Consider the following 24419-nt stretch of genomic DNA (forward strand, 5'->3'; position numbering starts at 1 on the left):
CCACAATGCCTGGCCATTTTTTGGTTGCAGCCATCATTGTTGTTTGGCGGGCCCGGGCTGGGGATTCGAACCCGCCACCTTAGGTGTATGTGGCTAGCGCCTTAGCTGCTTGAGCCACGGGCGCTGAGCCTTAACCCTCTTTTTCATGGATATCCATATATGAGATGATATCACAAATCTTAAATGACATCAATCAATCATATACATCAAGTGGAAAAAAAGTTCATATATGAAGGTTCATATATGAAGTTCATATATGAAGGTTCATATATGAAGTTCATATATGAAGCAAAAAATGCCCTTGGAATATAGTTGGAAACAATAATACAAACTTTCTTCTATAGATCAGTTCTTTTTTTTTTATTATTTCAGATTGATGTAAGGGTATAGACAACTGGGTTACATTTGTTTGCATTTGTTAGGTAGAGTCCCTGTTGTAGTTGTTTCCCACACCCCAGAGGTGTGCCAAACACCCTTACATTGTGCCCATAAATAGGAGCACAGCAAGGCCCTCCCCCCAACTGATTAAATTCAAGATACAACAAATTCAAGTTACATAAATGTATTTATCAGCTGTATCTAGGAGATACTTATGATACGATGTTTTGAAACCAATAACTGGCAGGTTCATCACTTCTGAGACTTGGTGTAGTAGTTAGTAATTGCCACCACATTTATTTTAGTTTCTGTTTTCTACGATCTTCTTTCCTTCAACTTATAGTCACCTGTAAAGTTTTGCCATCATAAATAATCTCCTTTGCAACAAAATAAGAGAACCAACCTTCCCCTCATGGATTCACCCCACTTCTACTGCTGCTGTAGCTTTCTTTTTACTACCACCCCTCATCCAAGGAAGAGGCTACTTCTAAAATTATTGCAGTTTGACTGCTGCTCTTGCAATGCCTCGGCACGCTCTGGCCACAAATGCATTTCCAAATTTCCAACTGCCAAATCTAACTGTTTTGTTTTCATTATCATCTACCTCCTAAGCGCTGGGTATTCACATATTCGGCATTTTTGATAGTTCTGTCCTTTGTGAAATTCTCTCCTCTCATTACTTTAGGGTAATAATCTACTCTAAGGTAGATTATTAAAGGATCTACCACATCCTTCTGTATAATTCTTCCTTTAAATTCTTTTCCCATCTATCCTCTTCTGTCCTCTTTGTATAGGTTTCTCAACTACCAACTGTGTTGCACACACACAGACATGTTATACTGTCTATTCTATCAGTCAAATGCTGCTATCTGTATATTCTTCATTTATCTTAAAACACATGAAACTCACATACTCTGCCTCTAGTCACTGTATTTCCCAATTCAATTAAGGTCATCAGTTTTATTCCCTCTCTGAAGCTAGAAATCTCAGAGTTAGCTGAAAGGAGGAAACTTGACCCCTTAGTGTACCATACATGACCTTTCCCAGCCTGACCACACACTGCCCTCCCAGGCTCTCCATCACCCAGGCCTCCATGCAGACCCCTGCCGTGCTCTTCCTGTCTCCAGCATTTGGTTTCTTGCACATCTATACATTTTACTTTGCTCTTCTTTTGTCTTGAAATGCATTTTCCATTCTTCCATATAGGAAAACTATTACACAAGTACTAAAATGCAGTTCACATATAATCCCATCCACATAGAGGCATTTTGTTCTCTGTGATCTCCACACCTGTATCATGCTGCCATTTTTGAACTAATTATATTATCATTTGTTGTTATTAATGCCTGTTTGTCTTTGCTCTCTATTACCACCCTTCATGTGCATGAGACTGTTCTCTTATTGAGGTAGGGGTAATATCTAATGTTATTGTATATATGGACAACAAAATTTTCCTAAGTAATGAAGATTCAATAAAGAAGGATAGTGAAAAATGGCAAGAATTTCTATCCATGGATAAATATAGTCTCAAACGTTGACTGTTAATCATTGTTATTATACATTAGGATCAAACTCTAAACCACACCTATGTCAATAGTTTTATAGGCCTCACATATAATTAATTTGCATTCCTTCAGATTTCATGACTATCAGAAACCAGGAACATCTCTCTAGTATTTTGGATAGTGGAAAGATCTTATTCTCCTCAAAAAGCGGCACAGGAAATTCCACAAACTAAATGAATAGATAATGAGGACATAGAAATTCTTAAAATGTTCATTATGCTATCTTCATATCTGTATGACGAAAGCTGCGTAAATTATTAGAAAAGTCATTACAAAGCTAAAACCAAAGACAGAGTGGGGGAAGTTGTGTTAAAGTTTTCTGCTGTGTCAGTGAGACCCCAAATTAGCTCTGGATCCTCACCAGTCTACCTCTCTGCTAAGCACACTCCCAGTTATCACTTGTAAAAAGTTAGGCAGATGGCAGTAGGTTAAGACCACAAAGAAAAAAAAAAAAGCAAGAAATAGAGAGTATCAGGACTCTTTTTTTTTCCTGAGACAGAGTCTCATTCTGTCACCCTGGGTTAGAGTGTTTATTGTAGCTCACAGCAACCTCAAATTCTTGGGCTCAAAAAATCCTCTTGCCTCAGCCTCTTTAGGAGCTGGGACTACAGGGACCCACCACAGCACCTGGACAGATGTTTTAATTTTTAGTCGAGAAGGACCTCACTCTTGCTCAGGCTGGTCTTAAACTCCAGAGCTTAGGCAGTCTTCCCACCTCGGCCTCCCAGAGTGCCAGGATTACAGGCTTGAGCCACTGTGCCCTGCCTAGTGTCAGGACTTTTAAAAAAGTTGCTTGAATGCCGTTCTGAGAGCTCTCACTAAGGCTCCAACAGCAGGAAGAAATAATGTTATTAGCAAACAATTGGAAGTTCTGAAATGTATGGTTTATAAAGGTTGATAAAACGTCACACCCTTATCGTCAGAGTTGGCAATGATACTCTCGAAGTCTGGGAAAGGGATGGGGAGAAGTTTCAAAATAGCGTTCTAGTGATAAAATGTTTAAAAATACCCCAGTGGGACTGGTGAGAACAAAAGACCGCAGTTGCGTGGGGTGGGAGTGCGCGGAAGCTGCCACGGCGCTCACGAAAGCATGTCATCTCAGGCGTGCATGTGGCCTGAGAGGTGCAGTGACACAGTCTGAGTTCACTGAGCAAAGGCAAAAAGCCTGTGCTTTCAGAAACAAGATCGCTAGTGATGCCTGTGGAACCCGCAGAGCTCTGTGAACAGGTAACCCAGGGCAGAATCAGGGGGATTCAAAAATAGGATTGGGTAGGATAAGAGTGCTTAGCAGATGAAGAAGTTCAAAGGAAAAGCGCAGGAAAAAAATAGAACTCACCTGGAGTGCTGTTTACCCTTTCATCCAGTGAAAGAAAATGGCTGAATCCATATCAGAAATCCCATAAAGAAATAAAGACCCAGTAGAGTAATTGTCCTTGCTCATAGCAGAACCCATGTGTCTGAAGCTGCTATGTCCCTCACTTCTGTCTCCGTCTCTGCACTGGCAGGGTCACAGGTATGCTTTCTAGCCCCAAATGAAACATCCATTTTTGTCTTTTCTCCACAGCAGTTTTCTAGGTGGGCAGATCTTAAGAGAATGACCCCAACTCAGTGACTGAAGTAAGGACAGAGATGAAGGAGACTCAGAATAACTCTTAAGGGGACTGTGGGGTGATTGTGTGGTGGATTGAGCGTGGAAGGGATGATCTCATTGCACCCCGCTGTGCTTACTGATCTCTTCACAGTCAGATCCTGTGGCCCTTTGCTTGCTTTAATTCTCCTTAACATTTCTGCAATACTCAATACCCTTACCTGAAGTTTTCCTTCCTGAAAAGCTGTACATCCCACAGGGCAGTGGTCTTGGCTGTCGTACTCCCCACAACACATCACAGGATGCCTGCCCCTTACCTGAGCAAATGAATGCACCAGTGGACGAGTGAATGAATGATGGACATGACAGATCAGTCATTGTCTTTGTATTTCCACTGACTCCAAATGTTGAGCTTACTAAAGTTATTGATATATAATTTTGGTTGTCAGTATAAGATTATGTGTGAAAGAGAGATGAGAATTCACCCTGGCTAATTATCACAGCTATTCTACTATATCCCAAATGTATGTCTCCAACACAAGTGTTCAAATATTAATTAGATATATCTATTTACTACAAGGAACCTTGTTATTTTAATTAACTGTCTATAGTGATGGTCCTTTCTCTTGAATTAGATTTAGAGCATTTTAATAAATGAGGCCACAGATCATCATTTTTCTCTCTACCCCTTAGGAACTAACACAGAGAAGAACTGTGCATTTTTTCTGGTTAATCAGTTGTGAGAGACAGTTTATTTTCCTTGGCTTAAAACAATCATTTATCATTAGACAGCATTTTATTTGCTTTTCCTTAAATTCAGGCAAGCAGGTAGCCTAGAACCATCACAGATGCAGAAATAGCATCGGGTAATGTCATTCTACAACTGGACTTTTTACAAGTACCTTTGGAATTCAGGGTGTGTTGTGCTGGTAAAGAAGGCTGTTTCACACACGCTTACTCATTTATTATTCTTCTAAGAAACATTTATTAAATGGTGACTCTGAGCTTCATCCTAAGGTTAAGTAGGAAATTAGATGGATAGATTTGAGCTCTGCTTACACGAGACATGTAGATTAGTGAGAGTCCAAAAATAATTAAGAAGACATGGAAATGAGAAATTTAAGAAAATTTAGCTCTATGAGAGTGACACAAGATATAGTAAAATGGAAAGACTGATGGCTTAGGCAGTTCAGGCCACTGTAACAAAGTATGACAGACTGGGTGTCTGCGAAACTGCAGAAATTTATTACTCACAGTTCTGGAGGTTGGAAGTTCAAGATCACAGCGCCAGCATGGTTGGATTCATGACAGGGGCCCTCTTCCAGTTTTATAGATGGTTATCTTCTTGGTCTGATCTCACATGGTGGAGAGCAGGGAGAGGAAGCTAGCTCTCTTATATTTCTTCTTATCAGGGCACTAATCTTAATGAGGGATCTGCCTCCATGACCTAATTACCTCCTATAAGCCCTACCTCCTAATACCATCACACTGGGGGTTAGGATTTCAACTCTGAATTGGGGGGATATTCAAATATTCAGTCCATTGCAACTGAATTAGGGTTTCCAAGAAGCACCTAAGAAGATAACAGTGAAGTTGAGACTTGATGGATTAACAAGTGGTCATTAAAAACAAATAAAAGAAGGGTAGCCTTGTGAGAAAAGAAGCAACTTTGGTTTACGTTTGATATGTGCCAGGACCTGAAAGGACCAGAGAGTGTTTAAGAGGAATAGTGCTTGTGAGGTGATGTTGGAGAGAAATGCACAGAAGGGGTGCAGTAAGCCTCCCTGACATTGGTAAAGAATCTGGATTGTGGCTCGGCGCCTATAGCTCAACCGGCTAAGGCGCCAGCCACGTACACCTAAGGTGGCGGGTTCGAATCCCCAGCCCAGACCCGCCAAACAACAATGACGGCTGCAACCAAAAAATAGCCGGGCGCTGTGGCAGGCGCCTGTGGTCCCAGCTACTTGGGAGGCGGAGGCAGGAGACTCGCTTGAACCCAGGAGTTGGAGGTTGCTGTGAGCTGTAATGCCACGGCACTCTACCCAGGGGGACAGCTTGAGGCTCTGTCTCAAAAAAAAAAAAAAAAAGAATCTGGATTGTATTTGGAATGTGATGTGAGGCCTCTGAGGCCTTTTAAGCAAGAGAGCCGTGTGATTCAAATTATGCCTTAGCAAAGATCACTCTGTTACATACTGTTATATTTCTGTACTATGGGCTTAGGCAATAAATTAAAGGTGTTTGGGTTAAATTGTATGCTGAGAACGTGCCTTTTATGAAAGCATGCATCCCAGGGTTATTTGTTCTTAGAGCATGTTTTGCAAAGGGATCGTTGGATTGAAAATAGGACACCTGTGCTTAAATTATGCCTCTTTCAATGCCTAGGTCAGTGAGGTTGTGCAAACTAGTACTTTAGTTCTTGGTTTCTTAAACATTACTACGGTGAATTTTATCCTAATAACTCTTAAAGTCCCTTCAAACACTATAATTATAAAGATCTATTCAGATATTGGTGTGCCAATCACACATACAGTATATTGGGCCAAATAAACCTATTTAGAGAGTGCCTAAAAAATAACTCTGGTGTTTGTTACGCCTATCAGGAAACAGCTAATATACCTTTGAACATTGGACTTTGTCCAAGAAAAAAAGAGCAATGTAATTTATAAATATTATCTCATAATAAGTACAGGATTGATGGTGAAGAATATTTTTACTCTATTTCTGATAATTCTGACCTGGTTCTTTTATGCACCAACTACCTATTGAATGTGTATGTTTACTGTGCTAAATGCCAAAGCTACATATATATAGAATACAACAAAATACGTGAGGCTCTCAAGTGCTACAGTAATGGGGAAGACAGACTTGGCAAGTTACGATGACAATACAATACGATTGTCATGTAAAAATATGGCCAGGGTGCCTGGAGAATCCAGAAGAGAGGCAAGCCATCTTCCCGAGGAGAGAGCAAGGACATTTATAAGTCTAGATTCCTCATTTCTCTTCTTGGTTCGATTTCTCCTTTATTTTAAACGTTAGATTCAGTCAAGCTCAGACCCAGTATTGTCCTTTTTAAGTACCATCTTTACTAATACTTAACAAACATACTATGAAATTTGCCCTTGCAAAGTATACGATTCACTGGTTTTTAGTTTATTCCCAGAATTGTGTAACCATCACCACTACGTAATCATGGAATGTTTTCATCACCCCACAAAGAAAGCTCACCCCTGTTAAGAATCACTCCCCGTATACTCCTACACTCAACTCCGGCAACTAATCCACTTTCTGTATTTATGGATTGGCTGAATGTGCAAATTTCCTGTAAGTGGATGATATGGCTTTTTGTGCCTGGCTTCTTTTACTTAGCATAACAAGGTTCATCTTTGTTGTAGCATATGGTATATATCCGTATTTTATTCCTTTTTATTGTTAGTTTATATTCCATTTATGAATATGCCACTTTTGTTTATCCATTTGTCAGTTCATGGACATTTGGGTTATTTCTAGTTCTTGGCTATTATGAATAGTGTTGTTTTGAACATTCGTGTATATAAGTTTTTGTGTGGGCATATGTTTTTATAAACAAATAGCTATGTGATAACTCTATGTTTAATATTCTGTAGAACTGGTATGCTTTTTCCAGAGTGCCTGCACTATTTTATAATCCTGTAGGCCATGAATGAGATTTCTAATTTCTCTACATCCTTGCCTTGTTATTGTCAGTCCTTTGTAACTGTCTTTGCAGTATCTCAGTGTGGTTTTGAAGTGTAAAATCTCTATTAAATAATAAGTTTGAGCATCTTTTCTTGTGTTTGTCGGCCATGCATGTTATATCTTCTTTGAAGAAATATCTAATAAAATTCTTTATTCACCCTTTTATTCTGCCAGTTTTTAAGTTGGATTATTTCTCTTTTTATTGTTAGATCAGATTATTTATAGTTAGAGTATAGAAACACAGATTGAGTATCCCTTATCTGAAATTCGTGGGTTAGAATTATTTTGGATGTGGCATTGTTTTTGATTTTGGAGTATTTGCATAAACATAGTGGGATATCTTGGAGTTCGGACTCATGTCTAAGCAGGTAATTCATTCATATTTCATATATATTACACACATAGCCTAAAGGAATGTGATATCATTCATGTGATAATGTTGTGCATAAAATAAACTTTTGACTGGATTTTGACTAGGCCACATCACATGAGATCAGATGTGGAACATTCCTCTGTAGTTTAATGTCAGTGTTTAAAAGTATTGGATTTTAGAGCATTTTGATTTTTGGATTTTTGAATTAGGGATGTTCAGCCTACATAACTAATTTTTGTATATTGATATTGTGTCATGTACCTTTGCTGAGCTTATAAATTGTAAGTCTTGTGTGGATTCCTTAGAATTTCTACATAGAACGTCATGTCATCTGCAAGTAGACATAGTTCTGCATGTTCCTTTCCATCCTTTCTGGATGCCTTTTATTTCTTTCCCTTGACTTATTTCCCAGGTTATGTCTTTTACAAAAGTTTCAAATAAAGTTTATGAGAACAGACATCTTGAACTAGTTCATGTTTTAGAGGGAAGTGCAAAAGACTCAGTCTTTTTTCAGTAAGTATTATATTAATTTTGGGTTTTTCATGGATGGACATTTATTAGATTGAAAGATGTTATTTCTATTTCTAGTTTACTAAGTGTTTTTATCATGAATTATTTTAGATTTTGTCAAATGCTTTATCTGCATGTGGGTTTTGTCTTTTATTCTACTATTATGGTGTATTACATTAACTGACTTTCAAGTATCAAACCATGCTTGCATTCCTGTGATAAATTGCACTCGATCATGTTTTTTATATGTTTCCAGATTCATGGTAATTAACTTGTTATTAATGTTTTTCTGCACATATATTCATAAAAGATATTGGTCTTCTATGTCCTTTTTGGGTCATGGCTTTATCTCTTTTGGTGTCAGGGTAATATTGTTTTCCTGCTCTTCATTTTATTTATTTTTGCTCTTATCTTTATTATTTTATTCCTTCTGTTTCCTTTCAATTTATTTGCTCATCTTTTTCTAGCTTTTTCTCTATAAACTAAATCTGAGGCTCCTGGTTTTTACAGATATGTTGGTCTTAGGATAGCTGGTTTTGAAGGCTATTCTGGAGCTAAGAAGGAAGGAATGAGATCAGGGCAAGTGAAAATGCTATAAATCATATTGTTCTTATCCAGATTCAGTCAATTTTTTCTAAATAATTGCTCCCTGGATTTTTGTAAGCTTGTGGCTAATTTCTAGAGTTCTTGACAAATTGATTTTTGAATTTTGCTAGTGTTCTCATTGCTTTTATGGAAATAGGATTTTCGGAGGCCTTTCATTCTCCTATTCCTATACGGTTCCTATACAGTTTTGTGTTAACTGTATTTGAAAAGAGAAGATTCTATAATACATGGAAGAGACATTAATTGTACATTTATGTGAACACAAAATAGGTGATTATATAATGTGGATGAGAATTAAAACCCTTTTCAAATGGCTATTTGGGTAAAAATAAAGCATTCTTCACAGTCAGTTGAATACATGCCAGTAACTTGGGACCCTGATAATTCTCATACAATGGGAGTCCCAATTATTTTTGTTCTAGTGAAGAAATGCTGATGTGCTCATGGGCTTAACTAAAATTTTTGATTTTATGAGCTGAGTTGAGTCCATTAAATCTTTAAAAGATTGCCTTCTGAAAAAAGTGTGTGCCAATATGCCCTTGAAGGTATAGGTGTGGAGACCTTCAATTTAGACATGGCTAGAGACAACAGGCATTCGATAGGACTGATTAACAGAGGAAGCATCGTCACTTTTTGTTAGTGTTTATTGCTCATTTTTAGTAGAGTTTTATGTTAATATTTAAATACTTGAACTAATTGTTGGTACTTAATTTCATTTTACTGAAAGCACATTAAGGGTGAGTAGATTGTCAGAACAGTGGTAGTAAGTCATGATTTGGTTTCTGTGATAAGTGAAATATGATTGCTGTTTTGGTGGTCTGCTGAAACTGCACTTTTCTTCTTGCCTTAACAGATGGAACCTCTCTGGATGTCATTCTTTCCAATGTTACAATTGGATGTGAAAGAGAAGAATTCTGTTATATTAAATAGGCAAAAATAATACCAAAAATGGAAAAGTGATATTAAAAGTAAATTCAAGTTAAAAATATTAACATGGTAAATGTACACATTACATTATAATGGTGACATTTGTTTATTCAGAAATACTTAGAAGTATTTATTATTTGTCAGAAACTATTCTTGATTCTTGAGATATAGTAGTAAATGAGTCAGATAAAATCCCTGCTCTCCTGTTGTTTACATTCCGTTGGAGAAGTGACATGATAAATAGACGTAATACATAATGTTTAATTTATTTAAAAAGTTCTTTAAGAAGGAAAATAAAAAAAAAATAAAGGAGAAGAGGGCCAAAGTTGTTGTGAGGTATAGCAATAGTATATTGGTGCCCAGGAAAGGACTTGACTAAGAAAATAACATTTTGGTGAAAATCTGAAAGAATTGTGTGTGAGCCATTCTGAGCAGAAGGATCTGCAGGTGCCATATCCACACAGGAGCACGGTGCCTGGAGCTGTGCAGGGAACACTGTTTGCCTGGGCAGGGCGAGGGGCACGTGTGTCTGTAGCAGAGTCAAGGGGCAAGTAGCCAGAGATGAAGCCAGAGAGGTTTCAAGATGGCAGATCTTTTTCAACTAAGGAGGGGCTTGTATTTTATTTTGTGCAAAGTGGAGAGACACTGCAGAGTTTTGACCAGAGAAGTGATGTGGTCTGAGGTACATTTTAACCTAGTCACTCTAGCTGCTGTGCTAAGTATAGCCCAAAGGGGTGCAGGTAGGAACAGGGACGTGGCTTGGGGGCTATAGAAGTAATGCAGATTAGAGGCAAAGGCTGTGCTAAGGGTAGCAGCAGCCTGGGTTTTCAGTATTAGTTGAATTGTAGATATATTTTGGGAGTAAGTTGAAAGGATGTCCTCATAGATAGAATATGAAGTGTAAGGGAAAAAAAATAGTCCATAATGATTAAGTTTTTTCTTTGTGTCTTCTGGCCTAAATGAATATATTAATGGAGTTCCATTTACTAAAATGGGAAAAACTTCTAAAGGAACATGTGTGTGTGTGTGTGCGCGCGCGCGCACTACTTGGAACAGTAGGAGCTGAATTTCAGATAAGATTAATCTGAGATGCCCATTATAAATCATGGATGGAGACATAGAACAGACATTTAGATGCACCAATCTAGAGTTTATGAAGATGCCTGAGCTAAGATACATTTTGAGCATCATCAGTATACAAATGGCATTAAAAGCTGTGAGCTGGGAAGATTACCAAGCCAAGGCTGAGAGCACTGGGAGAAGACAGCAATGATCCCAGGTGTGAGCAGTGGGGCGTTTCCATTGAGAGGCTGGAGACGAGAGCAGAGAATTCAGAAGTATAGAATTCTAGAAGCCAAGTGAAGTGTGTCTTGAACTAGGGACTGAGTGGATTAGGACTGAGAACTGACTCTATGATTTAGCCATATAGAGATCATTGTTTGATTAAGCTGACTCTCTCCCCAAGAGTGGAGGATTTATAATTTTAATGAATTTCATGCTGCTCAACCATACTGCTAAATGTTTTAATGGATGATAGAGAATGTACTGAAATAGAATGAACAATCACAGCCTTTAAGCAGCAGATCTTTCCTGGCTTTCTCTGACCTGCTTGATTAGATAAGACAGCAAGGAAGAGAGGGCAGTGCATTCCAGCCCTGTGGGGTGCACTGTACAGTTCTCATAAGAAAAGTGCAGACTTTATGGCGCTTATTGTAATTGCATGCTGAAAAACTTTTTTGTTGTATTAATTCATTCCTTCGTTGAAATATAAGAACTCTGAACTCACAAGATGAAAATATTTATATGAACTTTGAGTGGAATCAGATTTGTAGGTGTTCGTACAGCTGCACATGTACTCTCAGAAAATATTGTTGGCCTTTCATTTAAAACCTATTAAAACATTCAGTTGTTATAGCTGAGATTCCTTTATGTTTTAGCTAACATAAACATTGGTCAGCAAATGAAGTCGTGAATATTTGCTGTGTTCCCTTCCAATTCTCAAGTGTGGATTAGATAGGAAAATTAAAAGGAGAAAAATATGTGAGGTTATTTTGTTACATATCACATGTGACATTATTTTGTTATATATAAAGACCTGTGCATATGTTATGGTGGTTATTATAGTAAACCCATTTGCATTTTTTTATTTGAGGAAATCTGTGATATAGGTAATGCAAAACAGACTAATCAAAATGTGCATTTATAGATCTGATTTTATGATGTAATTTAGCTACAGGATTAATACGTGTATCTGGAACATTATTTCACCTTGATAATCTGACTATAAAAAATGGAAAGTTATTTAAATATATCTTCCTTTCTTGTTCTCCTTGATTTCTCTGCTGATTCTCTGCTTTGGGAGTGTGGGTGCTACATCTTTGCAGTGAGATAAGAGTGATGGGATTTTATCCATTTAGTGTTTGAAATCTAGTTTTTGGGGTTTTTTGTAGTTTTTCCCACATATTGTATGAATTTTCATACATCATACAGGGTGTTGTTCCCAGTGTGACTTCCCCACTGTCTTGTAAGGTCCTTGAGGGTAGGGGCATGTCTTGTTTGTGCTAAGCTATAATTGGATCCTATGTAGTTCTGAGAACTGGCGTAACAAAATCCTAAAAATCTTAGGCTTTGGAAACAGATAACTGTGGGTTCAAATTCTAGCCTATCTCTTCCAAGACAAGCCAGTCCACCTCTCAGAGTCTGCTTTCTTATTTGAAAATAACAGTAGTTGTATTAAGAATGATGTCTCAAAGTTAGCTCTGCATGGAGTCCTAACTCTTAATATAGTACTAGTACTAGAGCAATCAATTAGTATTAATTAATAATTCCTACTAATACTATAAGGTTAGCATTCTATAATGCATGCATGCTTCTATTACTTTCTTTAGAGACACTGGGAATAATAAAGTGTCTGCATTGCAGAAACTTATCAAAATAGTCTTTATAACAGCCAGAGCAAATCTTTGAGAGTACAAAACCATGGCACCCTGCTTAAAACTCACTAGCAGTGTCTTTGGGAAAGATACCTTCAATTGTTGAGATAGCCACGCTCTAACTCCAAACCCTTGGCCCCTCAGCCTCTTCTGACATGTGTTCCAGTAGAGTTGGGCTGCCTTTCACTGCCTTTCACAGCAATCCCATCACTCTTATCTCACTGCAAAGATTTAACACCCATACTCCTTCCTGCCTCAGGCCTTCACTATCCACGGGGTCCCCTTCTCTCCTTCTGCACCTTCATCTCTGCTCAACTCCTGCTCTCTCTTTGCTTCTCAGCTGACAGTGCACCTGCCATCTCAGTGGAATTGGAGTGTTTATGGCTGGAGAAGCCAGGCGTGCAGGACTCAGCGTCCCATGAATTTCCCAAGGCAAAGGGCTCCTGTCCTACTGAGTGGGCCAGTTCTGGTCCCTGCATTTCCCACATGGCAAAGGGCTCCTGTCCTACTGTGTGGGCCAGTTCTGATCCCTCCCAAAGAGGACTTTGATACAGCAAGTTGGAGAACATGGCTTAGACCAAAAAAGAAAATGAAAGCACAATGCCCAGACTCCAGAAAGGGGTTCTGACTCAATTTACCCATTTCCTCATAAGGAATGAGAGTCTCTCGATGTCTCATTGTGTATAACAATAATAATTTCTTACTAGTGTCTATTCACTGGGCTGAGTTGAGAATCAAGTTAAAAAATTCCTAAAAGGCATGAAAGATCTTTGTGGACCGAACCCAGTCGATGCCATGTGAGACCATTGGCTTTGAATGTCCTTTCTTATAATAAACTAGTAATAAAGAGGATGTTCCCTTCCACTACCCTAGTAGAAACCATTCCCTCCTCCCCTGCTTCCCCCATATGATTTGTCTACATATTCACCTTGTCTTGCTGTTCTGGGTTTCACTGGTTCTCAGGAGAATGGCTATCAGCTCTGGACACTGACTCTGCTCTTCTGGCTCCCTGGAGGTGAACCACCCCCCAAATTCTGAGTTCAGAGGGTCCTGAGCATCTCAGTTTTTCTTTCAGGCTTTCTCCTTTTCGGGGAGCCTGGGAGTGACAGGAGAGCTCTTTTCCACCAGGGAACCTGGTCTGATGTCTCTGAACCAGGGTAGCTAACTCGTCAGACTCTGTCAGTTCAGTCCCTCCAGCAGCAGGTGCCAAGATAGAACACAGGGATTTTGTTAGAGGAAATGACCTGTGTGGGAGAAAATAAGGAGAAAGTTAGAAAAAGCTGGGAGAGTCATTAGATGCTAATCTGACCCCTGGGAGGGATGGAAGGGGCTAGGTGGGGGTGGCGGTGGGGTGGGTGGAAAAGTCCCAGATGGCTGTGCAGCTTAAGGAAGGTTCTCAGAGCTGTCAGGCAGCTTTTAAGCCAGCATTGATGGTGAGATTAGGTGAACCGCTTTCTCCAGGAACAGGTTGGCCCTTGGAATCCCTGCTGCCTTGCTCAGCAGTGTGCTGGCAGCAGCCTATTGGAGGTGTGGACTTTAGATAAGCCTTGTTGGAGTTTTCAGTGTGCTCAAGATACAGCCCTTGGTCAGTTATACTTCCTGCTTCCACACTTGTGTGGAAGGCGACACAATTCAGGGGTAACCGTGTTACTTTAATCCCAGCATTGCCACTTACTATCTGTGATGTAGGGCAAGTTACCACCTTTCTCATGCCTCCTGTTTCCTCATCTGTGGAACAAGGGTGATACCACTATCTTTCTAAAGATTTCAGTGATCTCTATCAGGTGGGGGACCTGTGGCCCTCCAGATGCCCCTGTATGGCCTGCCGACCACATCCAGACTTTACAGCACAAATCTCTTTATTAACTAATGTTTTAGATTCTTAATAATGGCCAACATCACTGCTAACAGAATAAACTTGTCCAAAGCCACTTGTCCTCACCTAATTTCCTTCACATGATGAAGATGATGCGTGTGCCACATGGCTGGTCTCAGAATTAAATGAGGTGATTTCATGCCAAGTTCCTAGAATGGGGTGTCTCCTGGAGAGGAGCGAATAGATAGTAAATAACACTCATTATTATATTATCAGCAGCAGTAGCAACAGCAGCTAAGTTCTCTTAATAGCTTCTTTTGTTAATATACGTACAGCATTACATTCTAAACGCAAAACCTGCCAGGTGTGGCAGTGTGTGCCGTAATCCCAGTTACTTAGAAGGTTGAGGTGGAGTCCAGTATAGGACCAGCTTGGACAACATGGTGAGATGCTTTCTCAAACATTAAAAATAAGATTAAGAAAACAAAGACCTACTAGATTAATAACCCCTCTTTCAATGTGCCGTTGTTGAATAACTGCTGTCCTGCTGCTGTGTTTGATACTGCACTAATTACTGAAGCTGTTCTACTTTAATTCTAAGGTATACCAGACCCGTTTTCTAATCAAAGTTATAGTGAAGGTGATCGAATAGGTGATTCAGTCCTGTTCTGAAAAACATGTTTGTAGGTACATACAGGTAACAGTCTTGCCCCAGATTACGTCCTAAAGAGCTGACACACTTTAGATTGACATTGTCTCTTAATTCCCTCTCCAAGAGGGCTTTAAATATGAGACTATGATAGGTTTAAAATAATAACCTTAATGAATTTGTTTCTTTCTATTGAAATTAAACATCCAAATATTTATATCCAAAGAAATGTTTTTTTAATGCAGATATACCAGAAGCTTTCCAGATGCTGTTGTGGGGCCTTTAGTGTTGAAAGTGACAGTTGTTGAAGCCATTGGATGAATAGGACTTGTCAGTGGTATATTCATTCTGGTATATAGCAATCCTTTTAAAGCATTGATTAAGTTTATGTTATTTTACAGATACACGAAGGATACAAAGGTAAATACAACATAGTCCGTGCTCTTGAGGTTCTTATCTAGACAAACAGATAATCACAACAGTATGGCATAAGCTATGTATAAAATGTAAACCCAGGAAGTTTGGTGTACGAAGAAAAGACACAGCATCGGTTTGGGTTAGGCTTGTCTGAGAGGAAGAATAACAACGGAATGCCCCAAATAACAAGATCAGAGTTTCTTTTTCTCTTAGTTCCAAGAAAGATATAGTGGACCCAGTAGTCAATCTAGGGAGGGTTTGGTGCCTGTGTCTGCAGCTCAGGGATCTCCTGTCCCTGTTACTCCTCTGTGTGTGGTAACAGCATCTGCAGGGAGCCAGCAGAAAGGACGAAAGGGAGGAAGCAGAACTCACCCTTAACCCTCGACGGTTCCCAGAAGTGGTACACAGCACATCAGCATCATGTATTCCATTGTTCAGAAGGTGACCTCATAGCCACACCTCCATGTAATGAGAGCTTGAACATAGGACCTTTATTCTAAGCAGTCCTATGCCAGGTGCATGATAGCTTATCTTGCTATGCAAGAGGGAAAGAATGGATATTAGGGAACAACTAAGGGTAATAAAACCCAACCCAGCTAAGAATGGAAATACAGGGAACTGTGAAGTGGTATTAATAACAATAATGTTGGTGTGCGACATAGTAACTTGTAAGCTATGTTGGCTTTCAAAAAAACATTCACAGAAAATCCACAGCCAAATTGAAAACTCACTGCAGCCAATTTGCAGTCACTGACAGCGAAAGGTTTACGTTGTTTGCAGGTAAAGATGGAAGGCTGTGAAGTGTGCTGAAGCAGTGCGTTAGCTGTTCCCCGACAGGATGGAGTACGGATGCACCTCGTTCAACACTGGGCATCATCATTATCTTCTTCTCTGAATTATTCCATGAAATTAAGTGCTTATATGGAAATTCAAAAGCTTATGCAAAAACTAGGTGATAGGTCCTTTTAACACATTCTGCTACACTGTATACATGTACCTTTGCTGCAGGGTAGAAGAAAAACAATAGTAGATACCTTAGTGCATTGTTAATAACTTCAGGCAAAGTACCATCTAATTAGCTCATTATGCATTTTATAATTAGGTAATTAGTGTCCTAAATGCTTTAAATATTATGCAGAAAACCTTGGTGAATTATGAATGTTCAAGAGAGTTTTAGTCATTATTTGGTGAAATCGATTGATGTTTTTGAATGAGCTGTGAATTCTTTTTATTTTTTTCCCATTTAAAATCTTAAACTATAGTTTCTCCCTACCTGAAAATTGACCCTCCAACCTGTTCTCAAGTGCATCTTAGGTACAGATACAGAGGAATGCCTTTAGTGACTGAATCCTAAAATCAGAGGACGCAGTGGGCAAGGAAACTAACTAGAAGGATGGAAGATTACTTTTCATAATGTATTCTAAATGTCATATGAAATATTGAAAGAAGAATTTTATAAACGGTGTTAAACACATACCCATCCAGATCCATGTGAATGTACAGTAATATCAGATTAGTCCCCTCATGCCCTTGCATTTGGCTGCTACCCATGCACGAGTTCTCCATCTATAGGAACAGTTGAGAATTGCAGGCTAATTTTATAAAGCAGAGCTCTGTTTGCAGGGATGTTTGAACTATTTTGTTTTCTAAAGTGAAATTAACAAAGAAAAAAATAGTAGTTTACTCATATCTGGGGAGCTTTTCAATGTGATTTAAATTATCCAGATCATGCATATTCTGGATTCATATTCTCATTCATATTCTGAAAGGAAAGAAAAACATTGTTAAATGTTAGCTTTAATAGCTAACATACACACTTTAGGTCTAATTTATAGTATAGAACAGTGTCATCCTATGTGACATAAATGAATAGCACAGTAGGCTTCTAATGTAATCAGAGTTTTAAGTACACTTGGTAGTTTATGTAATTCCAGTAACTTAAATGCTTGCAATATTTTATAATCGAGGGGTTATTATTTCACTCTTAAAAATTTCCACATTTACAATATGTTTCATGTAGAAAAATATGGCCTGATTTGAAAAATTCTGTTTTCTAGTCAATATTTTAAAAAAGAGAAAGAGAGAATTTTCAGTGATTACTATGTTACTTGAAGTGTAGGAGATATAAATAAAACTTTGGGATTTTTTTAATTAGTAAGTATTTTTCATTCCGTGGTACTTGTGTCTTAGTGAGTCAAGAATTTCACTGGTTTGAATGAGATATAATTGTTATACAGTATGCTTGTATCTTACTGGCATCTTGTTTGTGTAAAATACTGAAACAAACTTATTTCATTTTAAATTTAATACAGATTGTATGTATACATATGTGTATATATATGTATACGCACATTTACTTCAGGGCTAGATTTAAATAAAGATACTATAAATAGTTTAAATATTTAAAAATAATCAAGGGTTTAAAACATGATGTGTTTCAGGCACTATGCTGAAAATTTTTTATAAACTAATTTGTTAAAGTTTGAATCCTTAAAATAGCATCTCGATTTTATAGATAAGAAGACCGTGCCTTAGCGAAGCTAAACTACTTATTCAATAATACAGATTCAATGTCTTAGTAAGTTATCACAAAAATCAGCCTATAAAATATGATTTTATGTATTAATCAGCTTTAAAGGAAATGCACAGTTAAGTTTTATCAAGTTAATTTCCTTTACGTGCCTCTCAAGTATTTTTCTTGCTTCATCTGTCTTTCTGATATTTGGTATTTTTCTAGCTTGCTGACTACTACATAAAATCTCCTTTATATCAGAAATGGATGAACCTAGAACCTGAACTCAGGAGGCCTTGTGGTTCATGAGCCTGGAAGACTTGAATTCCCAAAGAGGTCATATGACTGCATCGAGAGGGCAAAAAATCTTTGTCTCTCTGATGCGGCAACTACAAGGACGTGATGCACAAAATGATGAATTTGACCACATCTCTACCACGTAGCCTCTCAAAGACTGATAGGGCACATATAACAAGGACCTCTTAGGGATGTCTTCCAAGAATATAAATAGCAAAGCCGTTATATTATTTGCTGATAACACTCTAATGTTTCAAAGTCTTGAAAGTGAACAAAGTGAACAATTTGCATGTAGGAATTTATACTCACCTCTCTTTTCATTAATAAAAGCCATAAGAAATTTCTTTGGTCTCATCGATAGCTTCTTATTGTCATAAAGTTATCACAGGAGACCATATCCCATGCCCTACTAATATAATAACTACTTCCATTTTTGCTCATGGTTTTTTTTTATGGGAGTAGAGAGGATATTAGGAACTCAAGGATTATCGGATTCATTTCACGTGAGTTAGCTTTTGCGATACTTATCTCATAGATGTTCATGATGGCGTCAGTAATGGTGGTCTTAATTTTTGTCTCTTGCTTTGCTGGTGAGGCATTAAGCATACTGTACTCATTAATTTTTATTTTCATGTATATTTGCCTTTGTTAAGTAAGAACAATGTACAAAATTACTTCAGAATTCAGATTAAAGAAAAGTTTAAATAATCAAATTTATTAGGTTGTACAGCCTATCAAATTGTTATAAAATGGAGGGAAAATATTCTGAATTCTGACTGCATGAGTTAAGTACAATGATTATTGGAATTAGTCGAATGGTCAACAATAATTTATCTTATCTAGTCATTCAGTATTAATGTAGTAAGCAGAAACATGTAGTCCATTGCAATTCTTAACCTCTTGGCCTTAATATTCCTACTGTAATGTTTCTAGTAAAAAAACACTAAATAAGAAATGAACATTCATATGCTTTTTAAACCATAAAATATATTGACTCAGGAAGTCTGTATAATTACTTGAGTGCTATAACTTAACTATGAAAATATATCCTTTACATGTTTTATTTTAATATCTGTACCTGCCTAGAAAGTCAAAAATATATTCTGTGACCTGAGATTTCGTATGTGATTTGAGAGTCTGCAGTCTGCCAGATAGGCCAACAATGGAAGCTAAGTAATGTTTGACAGTCTTGTCCTACATCAATACCACTTTCAACATGACAGAAAATGAAAAGCTTCCTTTCTCAGCTTTTGCATTATCACATTGGTGATGAGTCAACACAGCTTTCTGCCAGATTCCCTTCTAAAAAGACAAACAAAAGTGTGGATATCATTAGCTATTTAGTTGAATTTCTTATATTAAAATAGGACATTTCTTAAAATGTTTTAGAGATTGAAAGTACTCAGAACATATATTTCTTTACCAAACATATAGACTCTTAGAATTATGGGGATGCCCAGAGAAGAGTCTATGTAGAAATGGAGATCTCATAAACGTGCATGGATTGAGCACCTTCTGTGTGCCCATCATTCTGATAGAGTTGCAGAACCAGTTAAAGACTGGCTTTCCTCATGGTCAGAAATATGCTGTCATGATTTTGAAGAAAATGGACAAGGAACTTGTTAAGCTTTTGTCTTCTCACATCTGACATAAAGTTTTTCCTGACATTTTTAGAGTTTGCTTGGAAACTCTTAAAGCTTCCACAAACAAGAAGGAAAATTCAAAGATGGATTACTTTGTTCTTATGTATAAGGTGGCTTGATTCTGACTATTCTGTTTCTGCATTTTACATACAAGAGTCTTCTCAGTAAAGCTATTGAGCTTTTGGTCAAATTCAGTAAACATTTCGTTCAAATGCAGAAAAAGAAATGAAAACACTTTTGTGATTTTTGGGGGTTGGATAAATAGCTCTCCATATTGTATTTTTATGTAAGTTATAAATAATAGTTTCTACATGCTGTGATCTGAGTATAACCCCCCCCCCCCAAATTCGTATGTTGAAACTTGATTGCCAATGTAAGAAAAAAGCTTTTAGGAGGTGATTAAGTAATGAGGGCACAATACTTATGAGAAAGACTAGGGCCCTAATAAAAGAGGTTGAAGGGAGCTGCCTTGCCGTTTTGGTATGTGAGCAAGAAGGTGCCTTCTCTGAGAAACAGGGTATTTACCAGGCACCAAATCTGCTGTCACCTTGATCTTGGATTTTCCAGCTTCTAGAACTATAAGAAATAAATTTCTGTTTCTTATAAATTATCTGATCTAAGATTTTTTTTTTAATATAGCAGCCTTAAGACAGACTTAAGACTGTGTGCAAGCACCAAATCTTGGACTTCCCAGCCTCTAGAACTATAAGAAACAAATTTCTGTTGCTTATAAACTATCTGGTCTAAGATTTTTTTTTTATATAGCAGCCTTAACTGACTTAAGACTGTATGCAAGGCAGCACCAAAACCTTTGGAGTGGTGAAATAAAGGTGGGAGAGTGAAGGATACCAAAACGTCTGTCCTCTAGGCCCAAATTCTCTAGTTCCTGGCATTTTATTCTTTCCAAAGTTAAGATATTAAGCAATTCAGAAGATGTTAACTATTATAATTCACCCCTGTTCTATCTGTTGAGTGATGTCATCATACTTGGGCAAAGCAGGTAGATACGTAAATTAACATTGTCACATAAAAATGAGTTAATGAGACCTATAAATTGTATGTTTTGAAGAGAGGGTCTGTAAAATGTGGTTTGGCCCCTGGGATCATACATGCAATGAAGGATGAGAGATCCCTAATATGCACAGGGTATTCAGAGACAGACCATGTCCTAGGTATGTATGCTGTTTCACGTCAAGATAAGGCGTTAGAGGCCAGTACTCTCCAACTCTTAACATGCATACAAATCACTTGTACTCTTATTAAAATGCACATTTTGAATCACTACTATATGGTGGTACCCAAGATTCTGCATGCCGGATAAGCTTCAGGTAGTGTGATACTGTGGCTCTTTGGACCACTCTTTGGTATAATTATTGTTGACTGAAATTATTGTACTGGATCCAGAAAGACTTTCTTCTTTTAGTTACTGTAGAGACTTCATCTAAATTTTAGCAGAATATATTTGTGACTTTTTACTTTTAGTTAAGCTGTTATACTGTAAGTAATAGCATATACTGGAACTAATTAGCAAAACATGATGAAAACTATATATGTTATGTTCACATTCGTAATTCAATGACATTTCCGTAGGTTTTTCTTTGCATTAATTTGCTTGGTGTTTGGCCATCATTTGTATAATAATAAAATATTCTGAATTTTAAAAGACAGAGTACTAAATTACATTTATAATATTATAAATTTTACTCATTTTTAAATGGAATTTTTAATATGTTATGTTCACTTTTCTAAACATTTTAAATGATATGAAAAAAATCCCTAAATCCAAAATCCACATGTTCTTTTAAACACAGTTACACCATATACCTAGTAAAGCAAAATTTAAGAAATGTTACTATCAATTACTAAGCTTTGTTTTCATTTTACTCTTCACCAAAATAGATCTCAGGTCAAAGGAAGGTGGTTTAGTTCAAACTCTCTTTGTCTTAGTCTTCTATTATTGGGGACAAGGGCATAACAAAGGGAAGAGCACAGAAACAGTTAAAACATATTATCTATGGATTTTTAACTTTGGTTCTATTATTTATTTTCTGTCTCTAACAAGTCTCATGTGAAGGCTTTGAGATCTTTTTAGAATTAAAAAATAAGTAAAATAAATACAACGTGTGGCATGGTAATTCTTGCAACATTGCGTCTTGTGATTATGGAACTATCTTTTGCAAACCATTAGGTTACCTGTGATCACTCCCATGTGACCAAAGATTACACAGATGGCTATAAATAGCAAGAAGAACAAACTGTAAGATGACAGCTTGAGGGTACATTAAAAGAAGTACTAAAAGTAGAGCTATCACCTCTGATTTTCAGTCTGATGAAAGTGTGGGAATTTTAGTTCCCCACTTCCTGTATATATTTAGTAGTATATAAATGATTAAACAATACTTCTGTCAGAGACCCTGTCCTCCTCTTTATATCCCAACTCATCCACCCAGCAAAGTATTTTCATTTATGGCCTAGAATAGCGGTTTATTTTTGAGTATAATTTGCCAGCGATTCCAAATATGGAAGTGTTATTCTTGCAAGTGAGATTAAAAATATAGAAAATGTTCCTCAATATGGAAAAGTAATTATAGAATTCAGATTCTCTTGAGTTGATGTAAACGAAAATCTGCGGGAAATAATTGGATGGGGAAAAGTTTCCTATGGGTAAACACTCAGGAAGCAATAAAAACAAACCTCCAGCTTTTTCGTCCCGGCTTTTGAGGTAGGTGGTGGTTACTGCCAGGCAGAGGTAAAAGCTGCTCTGAATGTCAGTGTGATGCATTGGTGGTGAAGGCCTGAAATCCTTCAACTTTAACTTCTATTTATTTTGCTTTAGTAATTTATTTATTCTACAAATGCCTATTCCTTGAACTTTTTTTTAAACACCCAGCAATATACTCTGTGTTATTAAGTGGGAGAAAAGGCAGAACAGAAGAGAAGGGCTTTGCTTTTAAAGCTGTAATGACAGTGATGGAAAGAATAAATAAGCCAACATAAAATGATTAGAGTACATAGGCAAATGTTTGTAACAGAGTATAAAGCGTTGGCTTAAGAGACAGCAATGGGGAATGCCTTCAAGGAGGTCCTCTTGGAAAAGGGTCATACTGGAGACCAAGGATGTGTGTGCATTGGAGGAAGGGAACTGGGAGGGAATGTGGGTCTAGACAACCACATAGCAGAGATGGATAGGAGAGGGAAAAAGAGGCGCAGAGAGGTTTAGGGGCGTGTGTTTGTGAGGAGATGAGTATTCAGGGACATGTATGTGTGTGAGAGATTAATTCTGGGTGGTTTAGAAACAAAAGATCACCTGGAATTAAACAGAAATAATAGAGTATATGAAAGGACTAAAAAGACAGCATAGACCTGACTCTTTGTCAGTTAGAAGGGCTTTATGACTTACTTGTGATCTTACTCAGATTTCTCTGTGTGAATATCCAGACCCTCAAATCGACCCCAGCTTCCTACAGCGCCCTCTGCAGTACACACGCTACACTGGTATACATGGATTTAGAGTCCAGCTTGTCCTGGGGTGCTGAGTTCTTTCATTTTGGATGGAAATGGCCTATGGGCTGAGAAGACAGGATAACCCTGGCACATCATGGATTTATATTGACATATGAACGTTTGTTTAAGAGGAGTTCTGTTTGTATAAAGAAATCCTCTGCAAATAAAAATGCTGTGTTATACTTCACTCAGATTTCACCCCAACTCCTCCTTAGGAAGAAATGTAAAATTAAAAAAAAAAATAAAAGGTGTAGAACAAATTCATAATTAGAAATGGCAGAGTGTGAAAGAGTGGCATCTGAATAAAAGATCTCATGTGTCAAATTCTGTGATCTATGTGTCCGCTGAGCTCTGTCCTCTCTCACATCACTGCTCCCGTGCTCTGCACTCACTCAGACGAGTCTCGGGAGCCCTGTGAGTGCCACATCGTCTGCTCTCAGACTGTCTTTGCCCTGTAGGGAAAAACAGACCTGTAGACACCTAACTCAATTAAGGGAGACAGTATTTCTGTGGGGGCCTTGTAGGGTACATAAAAAGTACTATGAAGTTCCAAAGAAGAGACAGCTAACAGAGCCTGCAGGGACATGTGTGGACAGGATGACAACAGGCCGAGAAAGATTTGCAGAGCGGGGGCACAGGGATTGGGTCCTAAAAGATAAGTGAACATTTTCCAGGAAATGTTTCCTGTTGCTTTTTCCCAGGTTCATCTTTTTATCTCTTAGTTCACCTTGAATTGAGGCTTTGCAAAACAGTAAGAGCTTTCTGGTTACCTTCCTTCACTAACCATCAGACTCAAGCCCTCTGACCCCCTGCATGTGGCGCTGTGCTGACTACAAGGGCAGAGTGGACCTTTGCATGGACACTTCATCCTGCCTATTTTTTGGCCAACCCTGGGCCTGTAATCTTTTTATGTTGATTACCTACTTAACTGTCACAGCTACATGTAGGTGATTTGGGCCTTATCTGTTTTTTTTTTTTTTTTTT

At 37.8% G+C, this 24419-nt stretch overlaps 1 protein-coding gene across 1 annotated transcript in view; it reads left to right on the plus strand.

The window, feature by feature from the left end:
• The window catches only part of RIMS1 (regulating synaptic membrane exocytosis 1), a 474428-nt gene that overhangs the window by 106169 nt on the left and 343840 nt on the right, over window positions 1-24419 (plus strand). The window contains 1 exon segment of the mRNA XM_023513140.1: window positions 7326-7361. Coding sequence (XP_023368908.1) covers window positions 7326-7361 — 36 coding nt within the window.

This window comes from Otolemur garnettii, unplaced genomic scaffold (assembly GCF_000181295.1).
Source record: "Otolemur garnettii isolate 467f Iridium unplaced genomic scaffold, OtoGar3 scaffold00035, whole genome shotgun sequence".
In the NCBI taxonomy this organism is placed as follows: domain Eukaryota; kingdom Metazoa; phylum Chordata; class Mammalia; order Primates; family Galagidae; genus Otolemur; species Otolemur garnettii.